This window comes from Meles meles, chromosome 13 (genome assembly GCF_922984935.1).
Source record: "Meles meles chromosome 13, mMelMel3.1 paternal haplotype, whole genome shotgun sequence".
NCBI lineage: Eukaryota > Metazoa > Chordata > Mammalia > Carnivora > Mustelidae > Meles > Meles meles.
Window position 1 is genome coordinate 1,578,251 of NC_060078.1, and position 17,596 is coordinate 1,595,846.

A 17,596-nucleotide genomic window follows, 5' to 3' on the forward strand; every position below is an offset into this window, starting at 1 on the left:
TGTGTGCTCTCCCTCTATCAAATAAATAAAATTTGGGGGGAAGATTTTATTTATTTGAGAGGGAGAGAGAGACAGAGCATAAGCGGGTTGGAGAGGTAGAGGGAGAGGGAGAAGCAGACTCCCCGCTGAGCAGGGAGCCCGACCCAGGGCTCCATCCCAGGACCCCGGGATCGTGACCTGAGCAGAAGGCAGAGGCTTAACGACTGAGCCCCCCAGGCTCCCCTAAATAAATAAAATCTTGAAAAAAAAACTTAACTGCATTTCTTTTTTAAACTGCTCAGAGGCAAAGATACTAAAAACAGTTCAAGATCGTATGTACTAGATGATGAAATAAAAAGTCGAGTCTTAAAAGAGTAGCCCATACTTTGTCCCTGATGTTGGAAAGCAATCCGCATGTCAACAAAGAATCAGCATCTAAATAGATTTTTATTTTTTTTCTTTTACTTATTTGGACAGAAAAGAAAATTCATCAGCTTTCATCAGAGTCTCCCCAAGTGTTGGAAACACATTAGACTCAGAAAGAGTGGACCTCGTAGAAAAGCGTCACAAATTAAAAATATATTTCTCCATGTGGTAAAAGTGCTTTCAATCCAATCAAAGGACACGGTGAAGGTGTTCTGAAACACAACCGAGAATGGGGCCTACAGTCCGTGGCATCAAATTCCAACCACAGGGCGTGGGGGTCCTCAGGAACCCGGGACAGGGGGATGACGCGGAGTCGGGAGCATGCTGCCAGCCACGCTGGGAATTAACTGAGTGTGAACAAACAACAAAGTCCCAAAGCCTGAGTAGAAGAGATTTTGCATTTGTAAAAAAACGAGGGGGCTACATAATTGGGGTGCAAGGAGGATATCCTGTAATTCTGGAAATCGCTGTTTCTCGTCTGGGGGCGGATGGGCAGACCAGTGGGCCAGCCGGGCGAGGCCTCCCTCGGAGACCCGCGGACCTGCGTTCCCATGGGCCCAGATGCTGTGGCTCAGGTGCACCAGCCCGGGGCAGACACCGCCAGGTCACCGCACACGGTGGGGGTGGGGAGAAGCAGCAAGCGTCCTCCCCAGACCTTTTGTCGTTTGCTTCAGCGACGCTAACAGGTTTTTCGCCGATGGTGACGTCTGTGACAAGCGTAAGGCCCACAGGTCCCCCGTGATCCTCGGCGGGGGGAAACCACGTCTGTTCTGGAAGCCGGCCGCCCCCTCTCACCCCGGAACAGTCCCAGGGCCCCGAACGCCAAACTGTGCTCATGCAAGGAGTCACGGCTGGGGCGGGGGCGGGAGGGGGCGGAAAAGGAGGGGGACGTTTTCCTTTTACAGAAGATCTTAAGCAACAGTAAGAAAATAACCTGAAGATATATTTAAAAATAAAAACAGCATCACACATCACTGCGGTTCTGTTGGCATTTCCCCCTCCCACCCCCGCCCCCCACCCCGGCCACTAGCAGAGAAACGAAATGAGCAGAGACGCCTCACTGATCAGCCAGAACGGGCAGCCGCTCCCCCATTTCACCCCCGCGTCTCATGGCCCCCTGCATTTCTCGTTCCAGACTTGCCCAAGGCGAGCGCTGGAGAACGCTCTGGTCTCTGGCCCGGCCGCCGGAGCGCCACCGGCTTGCTTCTGGTCCGCGGCAGACGTGGCACGACGTGGAACCAGGTCACCTGGGTCTTGACACCCTCCCAGCACAGGCCTCTCCAGCGGGACACACTACGGCTCCTCCCACCCCTGGCGGCAACAGCCTTCCCGGGTCCCCCGTTCTGAGGTGAGCTCCACGGGGGTCACAAGGGTGCGGCGCCCCGCTGGGCAAAGGCCACCGACGGCGCCCGGCCGGCGTGCAGAGTCTGAGTGTGGCCCGGCCCTGGGTGGGCGGCGGCTTCTGGAGGGAGGACGTGCTCTTCTCTGAAGGGAAACTCAGACAGCAGCCATCGTCTGACCAGGCCCACCTTGGGCCCTGCGGAGGACCAGGGCTCCCCAATGGGCTGGGCCAAACCCCCCAGGGGTGCCCCAGGGCTCTGGCTGGGCAGGTCAGAAGGGCAGGCTCTCTCCCTCCTCCAGGCTCCTGGCCCTGGTCCTCCCCTAAGCCAGGCCGCGGCGGCATCAGTGGGCAGGGGAGGCCTCCTCCAGGCCCAGCAGCTCCCTCACCAGTCTCTCGCCAAACTGAGCCCGGCTGTACCTCTTCACGTGGTAGGCGTCGGACATCTTGTAGAGGATGTAGGCGTTGTTGACGGCGATGCTGACGGCGAACCAGAACACCTGCTGCCAGGTCTTGTTCGGTTTATGAGAGATGAAATACCTACGCGGACAGAGCAGTAAGAGAGGCTGACCCTGGGGCTCACGGGCGCCCGGGGCGGGGCGGGGGGATGGTCCCAAAGGGCCTCATCATGGTCAGTGCCGCCACGGAGCCACGGGGTGGGAAGCTGGCTGGGGGCTGGCTCCCGCTGAGGCTGTCACAGTGAACTTGACCTAAGACTAAGAAGATGAAAACCGTTCCTATCAGAGGACTGGGGGACAGGGGGCGGGACGCTGGAGATGCTGGAAGGGGGAGCTGGCCTTCCACGGCAAGGCTCGGAAGCTCCAAGGGACCAGGGCCCGAGGGGCGGCCCTCTTTGCCTAGAGCCCTCCTCGGTTGCTGTGTCCCAGGCACACTGACCGCTTGCACGTCCCAAGGGCAAGTTCACCCTCAGCGGCAGGCATCTGAAACGTGTCCCCTTCCTCCCAGCGCACATCTCTTTGCCACCCCGGCTTCCCTTCAGATCCAGGACGGATGTCACCTCAGGGAGGCCCCTCTAGGGCCAACCCAACTTCGGACTCCTCCCTGCACTGTGTCCCCATCACTCGGCACCTGAGGGGTGTCTGAAGGTCATGTCGTCAGCACCAGCAGCCCAGCGTGGTCCCTAACGTGTCTGTTAAGTCAATGCAGGTTTCTCTGTTGGAACCGTGTGGAATCAGCAGGTTCTGAGCAGGCGGCTGGCGGGCTGTGAACACTGGCTCACAGGCTCCTTATGGAGTGGGGCTCCCCTGCGAGCCTAGGCTGAGTCTTCCGGGGAGAACCCGGTCCTCGGTTTTCTCTCTGCCGTGATGAGGCCCAGCAGGTTCCCCTCTAAGTGGGCTGAGTCAACGCCCGCCCGCCTTGGGGGTTCCTCCAACTCTGTTCTAGGTTGTGAGGCTCAACCCTGGCAATTAACCATCACACTGAGGCTCACTAGCAATCGCTCCTTGGGTTCCTGTTACGGTGCCGTGGGTGTGCACCCGCTGCGGACATCCAGAGGGAAAAGAATTACCAACCTGCGCTGGGAAAAGGGTCGCAGCTGTGAGGGATGGGGGAAGGGCAGTCTGGCCGCGGTGGGGGCAGGGGGACAGGCTCAGGGCCCAGTACAAGGGATGGCCCCGCCCAAGTGAGTGGAAGGACGGCCACCCCGGGCAAGGGTGGTGGGGAAGGAGGCCGGGCGCCCAGTTGGCCAGGATGAGGGCTCGAGATCTCATCTCCCAGGGGCCTGCTCTGTTCATCCTGGAACGGGGGACTCCTGAGCACCCAGCCACCGCTAGTCCGCTGCGAGCCGCCACGCACTCACTTGCTGTACTTGTCATCGTATCTGCAGATGTAGCTCAGGTGAGCAGCGAATGCCTCCACCGCCAAGGGGCAGGGGATGCTCCCACTCTTCCTCCTGATGATCACCCCTGCGGAGAAGACAGGAGGTCACATCCCGGTCCGCACTGTCTCCTGCCCATGCCCACGGACGCAGGTGCCTATCTCCACCCTGCCCGGCCCTCCAGGGAGCCAATGGGGAGGGGGAGACAGAAGCCGGACTCCAGTCCCTCAAAGCTTCCGAGGACTTGAGGACAACATAAAGTGAGGTGTGTGTGCAGGGGCGCTGCGGGCACGCGGGGCGATGACGGGACCAAAGGTGGCTTTACGTGGCACCAGGGAGGGCGATGCACCTGGCCGGGCCTTTGGAGAGCAAAGGGGAGGTGCAGGACTGACTCTCCCCTCCTTCCCCCTCCCGACATGAAGGCTGCCCCCTCCCCCCTCCCCAAGCCCTCAAACACCTTCCCTCTGTTGAATGCAAGTGGGAATGTGTCCAGGGAAACCTCCCACTGACCGGGTGATCAGTGAGCCCTCCTCACCCCGCTGCCCAAACTGCTGCGCGACGACCTCGTTGCCCAGACCCGCCCACAGGCCCACAGCTGCCGTCCAGAGGTGATGCACGAGACGTGGGAGAAGGCTCAGGTGAGGCTCCGGCCAGCCTCCCCACAGCATCACGGGATTATGACAAAAGCCATTTTTTGGTGTGTATATATATATATTTTTTAAAGGGATCAGTCTAAAGGGTTGGGAAGTTTGGGGACTACTTGAGTGAAGAGAGTTGAAGTACAAGAGGGGGTCCCCTGCGGGCCCAAGGGGCTCCACCTAGCGTGTCTCCCACCCTCTCACCGCGGGACCGCGGGAGACCAGCGTGCAGGGAACCATGTGCACAGACTGAGCCCTGAGCGGGGGTCTTTCTGGTTTTTTTTGCCCTGTCCCCCAGCCATGCCCCCTGATACTGGTTTTTCACACCAAGAAGTCCCTGGAGACCTTGAGATTGGGTGACTGCTGGGGCCGTAATTCCTGGACTGCCCCGTCCCAGCCTCCCCAGCCCCGGGGGGCCTGCTCCAGCCCTTCGTCCCCTCCCCATCCACTAGACACGGCTCTCTGCTGGAACCCTCGGCAGAGCGGCGGGTTGCGCCCATCTGCTTGAGCTTTTCCCCCACTTTATAAATCACCCCGTCCCTGGCAGTATTGTGGATTCTCAGACACTGTTCCAGCTACAAAGCGTGGGGCTGCCCTGTAATATCCTTCTCCGAGCACCAACAAGCCCGGCCATGGGACACGTTGACAAGAGGTTATGTGACATTTCCTGGCTTTGCTGACATCACCCTGGGCAGGCCCTGCATAGTCACGGCTGTGTGCAAGTCTCCATGCCTAGCTATGCCCTACGCACGTACCTCCACGGCACCCCACGATCTGTCCAACCTGGTGGGACAAACACGTGTGCTCACGCGCAATGGCCATCCTGGCCTCCACCTCCCTAGGCTACCTGTGCTGTGCTGAATGAGGCTGAATGAGTCAGGCCCCGAGTCAGTCCTATACGCCGTTCTGTACGTGCGTGGGTCCTGTGCAGTCTGAACCCCACGTGGGCAAAGGCTCTGGTAGGGAGAGGACAGCTCCAAAACGGACTTCAGAAAGAGAGCGGGAGAGCTGGGTCCTCCGGATGGATGTCCCTGGATATGGGACTTATAAGAAGCCAGTGACCATGCTCAAGCTCTCTGAAGGAAGGGATGCTTCTCCTTAGAATCCAGAAGAAATAAGAAACCGATTCCTAGAATGTTCCTAACTGGTTGTCTATTTTCTAAAATTGGAAATTCTCAACTTTTAGAAGGGCGCATACATCTATGATCACAGCAGGAGAGTATGAAGCTGAGAGGCAGTCTTTCCGATATTTGAGAGTTCATCTTCTGAGTAATATTTTTAAAAAGTAGAAGAAGAGTGTTTTTTTAAGTGGTTCAGGCACAGAGGCAAGGCCCCTTGGTCAGGCCACTCTTTACACTTAATTTAAAAAAACAGTAAAACTCCAGTTGATGGTGGGTTACTGGGAAGAGCAGGGTCCCGCTCTACGGTAAGCAGGTGATCTTGGCCCTTATCCAGCCTTGGCCCAGAGCAAGGACTTTTGGAGCTCTTCTAAGAACAAAGAGCGCGATCAACAGTTCTGCCCATGCAGAAGGAAATGCAATTTTAGGTTAAAAAATACCAGTCATAAATAAAAGCAAAATTTAAAAAATGCAGAAAAATACTTGCTATAGCAAAAAATAAGCTTTCAACAAGTGCTTCACAGGACAAACTGAGAATACGAAGAAATCACTGTAAACTGGCTGCAAATACACAGAGATGCTCAACCCCACCAGTGGTCATGCAATTTAGATTGAAAATTCTGTAGCATTTTCACCCCCCAGACGGACAAATTTAGGGGGAAAAATGTGTTGGGAAACTTAGGAGGAGTGTCGGTCCCCCCAGAGCCCGTCGCAGTGGTTAAGTGCGGTCTTTGGGCGACACGTCATCAATGGTTCTCCAGATGTTCAGATCTCTGGGCAGCCACTGCACTCCCAGCTTTATTTTGAGGAAATGATCCAAGATGTTCCCCAACGTATGGAGATACTCACTATTGTCATTATTCATATTGTGAAGAAAATGGATTATGAATCGGGGGGAGGCAGAAAAATGATGACATTTAAGAAAATGAAATACTGGGGCGCCTTGGTGGCTCAGTGGGTTAAACCTCTGCCTTTGGCTCAGGTCATGATCAGGGTCCTGGGATGGAGCCCCGCGTTGGGCTCTCTGCTCAGCAGGGAGCCTGCTTCCCTCTCTCTCTGCCTGCCTCTCTGCCTCCTTGTGATCTCTGTCTGTCAAATAAATAAATAAAATCTTAAAAAAAAAGAAAGAAAATGAAATACTAAGTTTTTAAAAATCATGTTTTTTAAGTACACTGAAAGGAAAATATCTCCCTTTGTTACAAAAAAAAAAAATCACCTGAAGCTGTAGACTAGTTAAAGGATGTCCCTCAGGGAGGAGAGGCAGGTCACCCAGCCTGGGCTCTCCACACCCCCTCCCCTGCCTCCAAGTGCTCCTGGGGGTGCTGTCAGAGGGCTGAGGCAAACTCCCTGGGATTTTTAAGGGAGTCTAAGATTTGGGAATTTGGGGATTTTTTTTTTTAAGATTTTATTTATTTGAGAGAGCATGAGAGAGAGAGAACATGAGGCAGGAGGGGCAGAGAGAGAGGGAGAAGCAGGCTTCCCACTGAGCAGGGAGCCCGATGCGGGGCTCCATGCCAGGACCCAGGATCAGGACCTGAGCCCAAGGCAGATGCTTCACCAACTGGGCCCCCCAAGTGCCCCAGGACTTTGTGATTTGGAGTACTTTAGAAATGGACACTATGACTGAAGGAAACACCAACACTAAATTCTGCCATATTTAAAGACCAACCCTACCAATTTTCTCTTCTTCCTGATCAACGTCTTCTTTGCTGGTTCCCTTGGTGACGGATTTAAGGCTCCCAGCCCTTGAGACTGGGGTTTTAAGGTTCTGTCGTCTTAAATCACATTGCACAATTTATAATCTGTCACACATAATCTGGTGGGAGGCAGCTCCTACACTGTCTTCCTGAACACTCTCCCTGTGAAGGCTCTTGCCCCATCAGGAGTGTATAGAAGTCCAGCTCAAAGTCTCACCTTTGGCTTACAAGGTCAATTCCAAACATTTCCTCTAAATGCCCTTCGCACAGCCCTGGAGAAGCTGGCAGCTTTCTATAGCTCTCTACACCTAAGTCCCACGGGCTTGTGTCCCGGGATTCCGTCTCTGCTGAAACGGGATTTGGTGTGTGTGCCAGAGGTGAGGGGCAGGAATGAATGAACAACAGTTAATTAAGCACAGCCCCCACAAACGTACACACCACATGTGTACAGACCACTTATCTCTCTCTCTCTCTGTCTCTCTCTCACACACACACACACACAACGGAGCTCCTCGTGGAGGTCCTTCAGAAGCAAAGAGAAAAGATGTCTTAATCAAAGGAATATAGGGGATTTTCAAACACACCCTGTAACCACAGATACTTCTGTCAAGTGCCTCGCTGTCCGTTCCTGTTCCTTGTCATCAGTTTGAAAGTCTCTCAGCTGTAGTGACTTGAACTCTAGAGTCCTTGCTCACTAAATCCCTCTGTTATGAATGGATTCTAACCCCCACGTGAAATTAATGATGGAATCGCCTGAAAGCCGCCTGAACGCCCCACAACGCCCATGGTCAACCTCTAAGGAAGACACTGAAGGGATAAAACAGTCGGTATCTCCCCTCCCCTTAGGGAAGATTCTCTGGAGAATCCTAATTTTCAGGTGATGGGGGACATGCCATTCGGACACGGCCACTCACAAGCCAGGGGACACGTAAATCCCGCCGTCGTGGCTTCCCTCTCAGCTGACAAGCCCCGGGGATGGCAGCCCGCGGGCCCAGGTGGCTCCTGCCGCCCTGCCCCTCCCCCACCCCAGGACCAACGCAGCCGCGGAACAAGGGCTTCCCGTCTCCAGGGCGGCCCAGAGCCCCTGCCGGCGCCCACCTTGCTGCACGGGCGAGTAGGCATTGGTCAGGAAGCGGAAGTGCCCTTTGTTGTACCAGCAGATCAGAGACATGTTGCCCTTCATCTTGATGCGGTGCTGGCCCCGGGCCGGGGGCGTGGCCGGGTTGGTCAGCATGGACAGGGGCAGGCCGGTGCAGTCGCTCTTCCTGGAGCTGAGCAGGCCACAGCAGTAGATCTCTGCAGGACAGGGACACAGAACTGGGTCCACACGGTCGCAGACAACCCACGCAGGCCAGCACCAAAGAGGGACTGCCTGGCTCTGAGGCCGACGCACTGGGAGGACAGACCGCCTAGAAGTCCCGCAGGGGAGACTGCTACAGTTCGGGGACTTCTATCCCAGAGGACTTCTCTAAGGACCTTGAAGATGACACGTGAGACCATCACATGTGCCGTGAATCGGCAGTACCCGCAGGAGTCTCGTCGCGAGCACTCACTACGCACCCGGCACGGTGCTGGGCGTGAGCACCGATCATCCAACCTGCCTCTAGAAACTTCCGCACTCGGGTTATCCCACCCACACTGAAGAGGCCCCCAGGCTCCCAGCAAGGAGGGCAGAGGCAAGGACTAAGCCCAGGTCTGTTTGCTGTCCAAGCCTGACCACACTCAGGACCACTAACACTCTGGCCAAGACCCGAAGAGCCCCAGGCCCAGCCCGGTGCTTGTCTGCACGGCACCCGGAGGCAGTATGCAAAACGGAGCCGCCGTCCCCTTGGAGACAAGTTAAGCCCAGAGGAAAGAATCATCGAGCAACATGCACCAAGCCAGCGTCCTGCCTCTGAACACAGAGCCACTAAAGGGAGGAGTGGCAGTGTGGCCTTCCACGCACAGAAGCTTCCATGGGGGCTCAAGGCCTTGCCTGGCCCTCCACACGCACATGCAAGCCTGCCCCACTGAGTGGGTCCTGGGAAGCCTACTTCTCCCCATGGCCAGCCCCGGTCCAGACGCCTGCAGACACTTCTGACTGAAGTCGCTGGGGACGGTCTCGTCCTCCGGGTCTTCAGTCAAAGACTGGAGGTCACTGAAAACTGACGCTGTTATCGTCAGTGATCTGAAACACTGTGTACCCCGTGTGCATGTTTCCCTCGTCCATGCATGTCCACCCCAAGGCAGTTCCGGGGACCCCGGGCCTTCCTGGCCACGCGCCCACCCTGGGACTGGAGCGGGCGGGCAGGCGGGTAGAGATGGAGCCCGGGCTCTCACCGTCCCGCCTACCCTGGGAGCCCATCCTTCTTTCCAGGAGGCTGGTAACACACACGAGGGCCAATTTTCTGCAACTTGACTTCCACAGCCCCTCTTTGCATACTCTGACCTCTGCACCCTGAGTTCTCCCCACAGGTAAACCCCAAGCCCTGTCAGGGACGGGACCTCACAGAGGACTGAGACCCAGCAGAGCTCAGAGTCCCGGGGCTGCTGCTTCCTCGCCGTGGCCGAGGTCAAGGTCAGAAGCTGCTGGCTCCCCGAGACTCGAGAGGATTTTAAGGCCAGATGTGTGACCCGTTGCTAAGCAACAGGTCTGCAATTCTAGTGGCTGCCATGGCAGGACAGAGGCTTTTTATGTCTCTCCTGAGTTGATATAAATCCCCAAAATGTGGGACAAAGCAAAGGGTAAGCAGCTTGCTCTTGGGCTCCCTGACTCGGTCCAGATCTTTTTCTCCAGCGGCCGTTTCTGCCCGAGCCACGAACCGATGAACAAAGCATCCCGGCACCAAGGGCCACGAAGACTTTCCCGAGGCCCACGGCACAGCAGCCTGTGCTAATCTGCATAAATCCCTGTGTCCTCCTTGTCAACCGCAGGGCCCTCATTACAGATGGGGCTGAGCCCAGACTTGAGAGCCTCCGTGGGACCGGTGTCTAGGTGCGCAGAGCAAGTGCGTGTGTCCCCCCCAAATTCCTCCGCTGAAAGCCGCAGGCCCCAGAGGAGGGTGTTCCAGGTGGGGCCTCTGGGAGGGGCCGGGGTCACAAGGGTGGAGCCCTCGTGAATGGGAGAAGTGCCCTTGAGAAAAGCAACCCCAGAGAGCCCCCTGGTCACTTCTGTCACCTGAGGTCTGCAACTCGGAAGAGGTCCTCAGGCGACCGTGTCGGCGCCATGACCTCGGACTTCCGGGCTCTAGAACCACGAGGAATAGATAACTGCCCGGAGTTTATAAGCCGCACCATCTCAAGGATTTGGTGAGAGCAGCCCGAATGGACCAGGACACCAGGAGAAGCCCTGAACGGCCACGGTCTCACAAGAAAGGACACAAAGGTGCCGTGGGCAGAGCGCGAGCCCGTGGCAGGTGTCCCTTCCGATCTCCGGTGCCTGGCGGGGTCCAGGTACGCGGCGGGCACGCAGCCAGCTGAAACTGTGTTCCCTCCTGGCCGTGGCGGCCTACGGTTCTCGCCGGTCACGACCTCGCACCTGCACCCGAGGCCTCCCCACCACTTCTCCAGGGGGCAGGGGCCCCGCTGGCACCGGCGTGCCACACAACAGACCTTGCTTTTCCAGCTCCTCGAACAAAGTCAGGCTGGTGATGCTGGGCCCCGTGAAGATGATGTAGTTCTTGCCCGCCGCGTTCCGGCACAGGCTCCGGGCCACCGCGCCGTGCAGCTGCGGCTTGTTCTTCAGCGCGTCCAGCCCATCAGGGCCCCCGCCGTCCTTCAGGTGCACATAGATCTGGAACAGAAACACACAGTGGTCAGGGAGCTCGCGCGGGGCCGGGCCGGCCCAGACTGCCCTCGTTGGGCCCCAGAGGGGTGGGAAAGCCACTTCTCCCTTGAGCCACTGGTTCTGCAGCCCCTAACACACCATCACCTCCTCGGGCCGCAGAGGCCCCAGGTCGCCCCCAAGGCCACCCCACAGTCGAGGTGGCCAGTGGCTCTGCCCACGGATTTCCAGTTTGGAAATGTCAAGGTAAAGAAGAAAAGTGTCAAACTATGATGAGCAACAAACCTGGCAATGAGGTCCGTGCAAACATACCCCCCAGTTCGGAAGCACGGGAGGGACTTCACTTTATGAGAAACCATAGTTTAAGACGACCTCACCTGTAAGGATAAACTCGTCCGTGTACTTTCCATTTGAATACAGTTGTGGGTTTTTTGTGGGGTGGGGAGCGAGAGGAGCAGAGGGAGAATCTGAACCAGGCTCCACGCTCAGTACAGAGCCCAACACGGCTCAGTCCCGTGACCCTGAGATCACGACCTGAGCTGAAACCAAGAGACGCTTAACCAACTGAGCCACTCAGGAGTCTTTTTTTTAATTCACGAAGTGCGTCTGCATTCACTGTTGCCTTTTTCCTTACAGTAGCCACCACACAGAAGAGTCAGGATCAAGGATTGAAAACTCACCAGCAAAGAGGACGTGCTGGGATTAGCAAGCTATGCTTACACTCTTTGTCCCGTGAACATCTTCTAGGAACATCACCAGAGGGGAAAATCACAGGAAATGGGAAGGGATTCAAGAAGGGTGCGGGCCTCCCAGTGACGGACCGAGTCAGGAAGAATCTGTCATATGGGTACCAACTACTGTTCTCCTTCAGGGAGAAGAGTTCTTCTTGTGGAATGTTCTAGGTGCCTTCACTGGCAGCACGTCACCAGCTAATGGTGCTCACCGGTGCCAGTCAGGGGCCCCAGGGACAACAGACACTCGGTCAGCAAGGAGGTTAGCCCTGCCTGTCCTCTGACACACAGAACTGCCCAGTGCACGCCTGTCCACGCAGACAGTCGATGATGCTCGGCTGTGAAAAACCAACATGGCCCCAGGGAGGACCCAGTCCCATCCACAACACCCATCTTTGCTCAGATGACTTTGGTCACATGCTCTGATGTTCCTGAGGCCGGTGAGGAGCAGGCGAATGTGACTCCAATTGCAAAAGAAGCTCGTCTTCTGAGATGTCCTCACGGAGGACCCTACTTTCCTGTGGCCTGGCAGGCAATGGCTTGATGACACAGAACATCTTTTTAGACAACTCGGCAGCACTCCCAACATTTCATTTTGGGATCTCTACGCCTCTTCCACCTCAATTCCCAGAAGAAATCTCTTTGATAGAGAAGAAAACACAGAGATAGAGAAGCCAAGCTCTGTTTCTGTCACGCGTCATGGGGGATTCTGGCCGAGCCAGGCCATTTCTCAGAACGTGCCTTCCCTCCTTCAGCAACGTCCAATCTTGTGGCCACTGCCACAGGTTTCTGCTCCTAAGGCTCGGATTCATACCCACCTCTCCCAGAGAGCCTACCTGAGATCCCCTCGTACCCACACGGGGCACTATGTCCCTTGAAATCCACCGTAGGAACCGGTCGTTTGCGTCCTGTGTGTCATTCAAAAGGAAATCCTCCACCCAAACCCCAGGTTCCCACCAGGGAGGGAGGTGCATCGTGGGCACCCCTCAGGCCCAGCCACGATGATACCGCACGTGGCTTCTGAGGGCCTCCCTGAGGTATGGGACGGTCACTGGCTCACTTGGCCCAGGGCAGGCAAAGTTTAACAGGACCCTATGGAAAAATCCCTCGACCAAGCTCAAAAAACAACTGCGTTGCGTACAAGGTGCGAGACGTGACGAAGCAAGAAGGGTTTTAGGAAACAAACTCGAAAGCCTTTGGGCATGGCCACTGCGTACCCTGAGCAGCCAAGTTAGCGGGGTCCTGGCTTGTTGCCATGGCTGCTGCCAATCTCACTCTTCTCCGCCCGAACCCTAAGCGGTCTTCTAGCTGCCACTCTTCACAAGGCATTAGAAAAGGGGTGGCGGGCTGATGGGTCAGTCTACTGGTCGACCATCACAAAGGACCACAAACTGGGCATCTTCAACAACAGAAATGCACTTTTGCCCAGTTCTAGAGGCTGGAAATCTGAGATCTGAGATCGAGGGGCTGGCAGAGGCCTCCCTCCTTGGCTCATAGACGGCTGTCTTCTCCCCATGGCCTCACAGAGCATCCTTCTGTGTCTGTGTCCTAATCTCCTCTTCTTGGAAGGACACCAGCCATATTAAATAAGGGTCCACCCCAATGACATCTTTTTAACATTAATTATAAATTACCTCTTTAAAGGCCCTATCTTGGGGCACCTGGGTGGCTCCGTGGGTTAAGCCTCTGCTTTCTGCTTGGGTCATAATCTCAGGGTCCTGGGATTGAGCTGCAAATTGGGCTCTTTGCTCAGCAAGGAGCCTGTTCCCCCCATGACCTCTCTGTCAAATGGATGAATAAAATCCTTAAAATAAATAAATAAATAAAAATAAAGGCCCTATCTCCAACTATAATTACATTCTGTAGGACTACGAGTTAGGACTCAAACACATGAATGTGAGGGGCGCAGCCTGGCCCATAACAGAGGGGAAGGCGCTAAACTTGGAGAAGGAATACAGTGTCAGAGAGAAAAACCAAGCCGCACACACATCAACCTCAGGTGTCCCGACAAAGCTGCACGGCAGACGAGGCCCTCCCCGCGTAAACATGCAGCCCTGGGTTCGTGTGGGATGGAAGACTGGCATGAGCGGGCTGTAGGGCAACACTGCCCTGAGTCCCAACAGAAGAAAACAGGGACTCTCTCCTGGGTCTTAGAATAACCTAGAGAGGATCACGTCTTCCCAGTAGTTTGTTGCTGGGAGCTGTCCCGGCTAGGGCACCAGGCAAGCCGGGGACCCATCTCATCTCACTGGGGCTCTAAAGTCAGCCCTTCAGAAGTCGGATCAGCCGGGTGCCTGGCTAACGGGCTTCAAAGCACGGTGCACCTTCAAAACGTCATCCCTCTGACTGCCAGACTAGAGTCGGTTGCTCAGACGGGTGTGCTCTCCCTTGCTCTTTGCATGCTGGAAGCGTGCATGTCCTTGGGGTGGGGTGTGAGGGCACGCAGGGGCTGCATGGACCCATCACAGTCCTGCGGGGCGGTGCTCAAAGGGAACTGGAGAGCCTGACCTGGGAGCCGAGAATCCCTCACACGCACACTTGAGGAACGGCCACTTCTACTCACTGCAGGACAAGGAGGGAAGCGCAGAGGCAAGTGGAGGTGAAGGGGGTAGGGCGGGGGCACCTCCCAGCTCAGCGGGGGCAGAGGCGGCCGAGGCAGGGGCTACAAATCACCAGCGATCGGCAACCCTTCACAGTAACGGAAGCTCGAGGCCATCCATCCACTGAAATCACCTCCAAAACAGCCTCCCCACATCCAGGGCCGAGGGTAAGGGGACACGTGCCACCATCGGTACAAACACCCATGTCTCCAGCCGAGGTGGTTTCAGGCTGGGTCGTGACCTTCACGGGCCCTTCCGCTGCCCTGCGCCTCTCTCCCTCCATACGGAAATCACATTTTACATCTGCGCTGGCGTAAAGACCAGTACATTCATAGGATATGTTAAAATACTTTCCTCAGCTTGAAAGGTGGCTGTTTTTTTTCCTTCTGATTTAAGGAAAACAGAAAGGCTTTCACGTTTTCCCTGAAAGTGTTACAGGAGTAACTGGGAGAAGGTGCGCGTACCGGGAACAGGAATCTTCTGAGCGTCTTCGAGGTCTGCCTACTCCCCACACACTGCTTCAACGGCAGCATTTCTATGCACCTGATGAACTCCAGGTTTTTTATAATGGCAAAAAATTAGCAACAACCTGGGGCGCCCGGATGGCTCAGTCAGGGAAGCATCGGACCCTTGGTTCTGACTCAGGTCATGATCTCAGTGTTGTGAGATCGAGCCCTCCTGGGCTCTGGGCTTAGTGGAGTCTGCCTCTCTCCCTCTCCTTTTGCCCCTCCCTGCGCCCTCTCTTTCAAATAAATAAATCTTTTTTAAAAATTAGCAACAACCTAATTACCTCCTATGAAAAGGAGGCTGATTAAAATTTTTATCTGTAGGTATAATGAATACAGTGCAATTTTTCAAAAATCACAATCTAGAAAAGTTACTGCATAACATAGTAAAAGGTTCACAACATCTCCGTAAGTGAAGTAACGAGATTATAAAATGCAGTGTGTGTGTGTGTGTGTGTGTGTGTGTGTGTGTGCATGTTTCTGTAGATACGCTGACTCTATCCTCAGGTGGCTGTCTCTCTACACCAGAATTACAGATATTTTGAAATATTTGTTTTTAGATGCCAAACATATAATACAATTTCATCGCAAAATGACTGAACATAATTACAAAAGAACTTCCCTATGAGAATTACTCAGGCGTGTGTGCATTCAGAACTCGCTGTGTTTGCTCCCAAAGGCAATCCTGATCGAAGCTAGCGGCTATTAACAGACCCTGAGCTAATTAAGCACACGTGTGCAGAGGGTGACCCTCTTGGTCGGGGCCAGCCTCTTGCTCCCCTGCGAGACACACGAGTCCCCAGAAGTCAGCGGCATGCGGTCCCATTACAGGGCCATCCTGGACTTGCAGAGCTTAGTCTGTGCACGCAGGCCTATGTGGACACTGGCATTTCCCAATGTTCTAGCCAGTCTCTTCCCAAGAAGCAGGCGCTCGGTTGCTCCAACGCAGCAAGAGGAGACAGGTGTGGAATCAAAGGTCTTCGCGTTCCTATTAGGAGATCTGGAGGAAGACCGAGGGATAGCAATCCAAGTCCAAGGATGGTCCTAAATTTGGGGCAGTCACTACTATAAAATAATAAGTTTATTTTGTTTTTTGCTAGGTGTGATTTCTTAAAATATTTCATTGAAGTTTAGTTGACACATAACACTGTATTATTACTATTACTATTAACTACATTATGATGGTATTACATGTAATATACGATATAATATAAGTCGATTTCAGGTGTAATGACAATCACAAGACGTGTAGTCACCATCTGTCACCAAAGTTATTACAATATTTCTGACTATATTCCCTATGCTTGACTTTTTTTTTTAATCCCCATGACTGACTGACTTTATATCTGGAAGTCTGAACCTCTTAACCCCCACTCACTTATTGCTCCTATCCCCCATCACTCTGGTATGAGTTTATTTTAAAAGTGAATATAAAATTGGATCTACATTTCGATAACTAACACATAAAGTTGTAACTCCCTGAGGCCCTGTCCACTTAGAAGAACAGTTAGCTGGGTGGTCAAAACCCAGCCATGAAAGGGCTCAGCCCGACAGGTGCGGCTTGTCTAAGGGTCCCTCTGGTCCACTGTCCCACTGGTCTGGGTGGGCTTCGACGGAAGCACTTCAGTAGGTCGAAGATGCCAATCTGGACTCCTTAGCTGAATGAATAAATTATAAGGCTATGAACAAACCATCGCCTTCCACGCAATCGCATCCCAACTCCACCATCACGGCAACCGCTGCAGATACACAAATGAATAGTGTCCAGAGTCGCAAGCCTGCCCTAAAGGTCATAATGGGAGAAAGACAGCATCGCTGGACACCCACACGCACGCTCATACTCCATGCTGGGTGCTTTTTGCAAGAGCCTAGGAAAGACGGCGCTGTAGGAAACACCCCTCCCGGAAACGTGGAACTCCTGACTGGCATGCCTCCCACAAGTCCCGTCTCACCTTCCAGACATCTGGAGCGAACATCCTTATGCTGAAACAGTCCCACAGGCGCGCAGAGGCAGAGGGCATCATCTAGCCCCGTGAACTTGGAGTTTGCTGCCAAAACTTTACTATTTAGAGAGCCACGAGTTTTTTGGTTTTTTTTAAATATTTATTTTTATTTGTTTATTTACAGCATAACAGTGCTCATTTTTTGGCATCACACCCAGTGCTCCATGCAGTACGTGCCCTCCCTATTACCCACCACCTGGTTCCTCAACCTCCCACCCCCCCACCCCCCCGCCGCCCCTTCATAACCCTCTGGTTGTTTTTCAGAGTCCATAGTCTCTCATGGTTCATCTCCCCTTCCAGTTTCCCTCAACTCCCTCTCCTCTCCATCTCCCCATGTCCTCCATGTTATTTTTTATGCTCCACAAATAAGTGAGACCATATGATACTTGACTCTCTCTGCTTGACTTATTTCGCTCAGCATAATTTCTTCCAGTCCCGTCCATGTTGCTACAAAAGTTGGGTATTCATCCTTTCTGATGGAGGCATAATACTCCATTGTGTATATGGACCACATCTTCCTTATCCATTCATCCGTTGAAGGGCATCTTGGTTCTTTCCACAGTTTGGCGACCGTAGCCATTGCTGCAATAAACATTGGGGTACAGATGGCCCTTCTTTTCACTACATCTGTATCTTTGGGGTAAATACCCAGTAGTGCAATTGCAGGGTCATAGGGAAGCTCTATTTTTAATTTCTTCAGGAATCTCCACACTGTTCTCCAAAGTGGCTGCACTAACTTGCATTCCCACCAACAGTGGAAGAGGGTTCCCCTTTCTCCACATCCTCTCCAGCACACGTTGTTTCCTGTCTTGCTAATTTTGGCCATTCTAACTGGTGTTAGGTGGTATCTCAATGTTGTTTTAATTTGAATCTCCCTGATGGCTAGTGATGATGAACATTTTTTCATGTGTCTGATAGCCATTTGTATGTCTTCATTGGAGAAGTGTTCATATCTTCTG

General features: G+C 54.2%; 1 protein-coding gene across 1 annotated transcript in view; it reads right to left on the minus strand.

Moving 5' to 3' along the window:
• Positions 1 to 407: 407 nt before the first annotated feature.
• PGBD5 (piggyBac transposable element derived 5) overlaps positions 408 to 17,596 on the minus strand; it is a 97,209-nt gene continuing 80,020 nt past the window's right edge. Inside the window, exons 4-7 of the mRNA XM_046028042.1 lie at positions 10,626 to 10,806; positions 8,133 to 8,330; positions 3,564 to 3,669; positions 408 to 2,284 (exon numbers count right to left, since the gene is read on the minus strand). Coding sequence (XP_045883998.1) covers positions 2,089 to 2,284; positions 3,564 to 3,669; positions 8,133 to 8,330; positions 10,626 to 10,806 — 681 coding nt within the window. The 3' untranslated portion in view covers positions 408 to 2,088. The remainder of the gene's footprint in view (positions 2,285 to 3,563; positions 3,670 to 8,132; positions 8,331 to 10,625; positions 10,807 to 17,596) is intronic.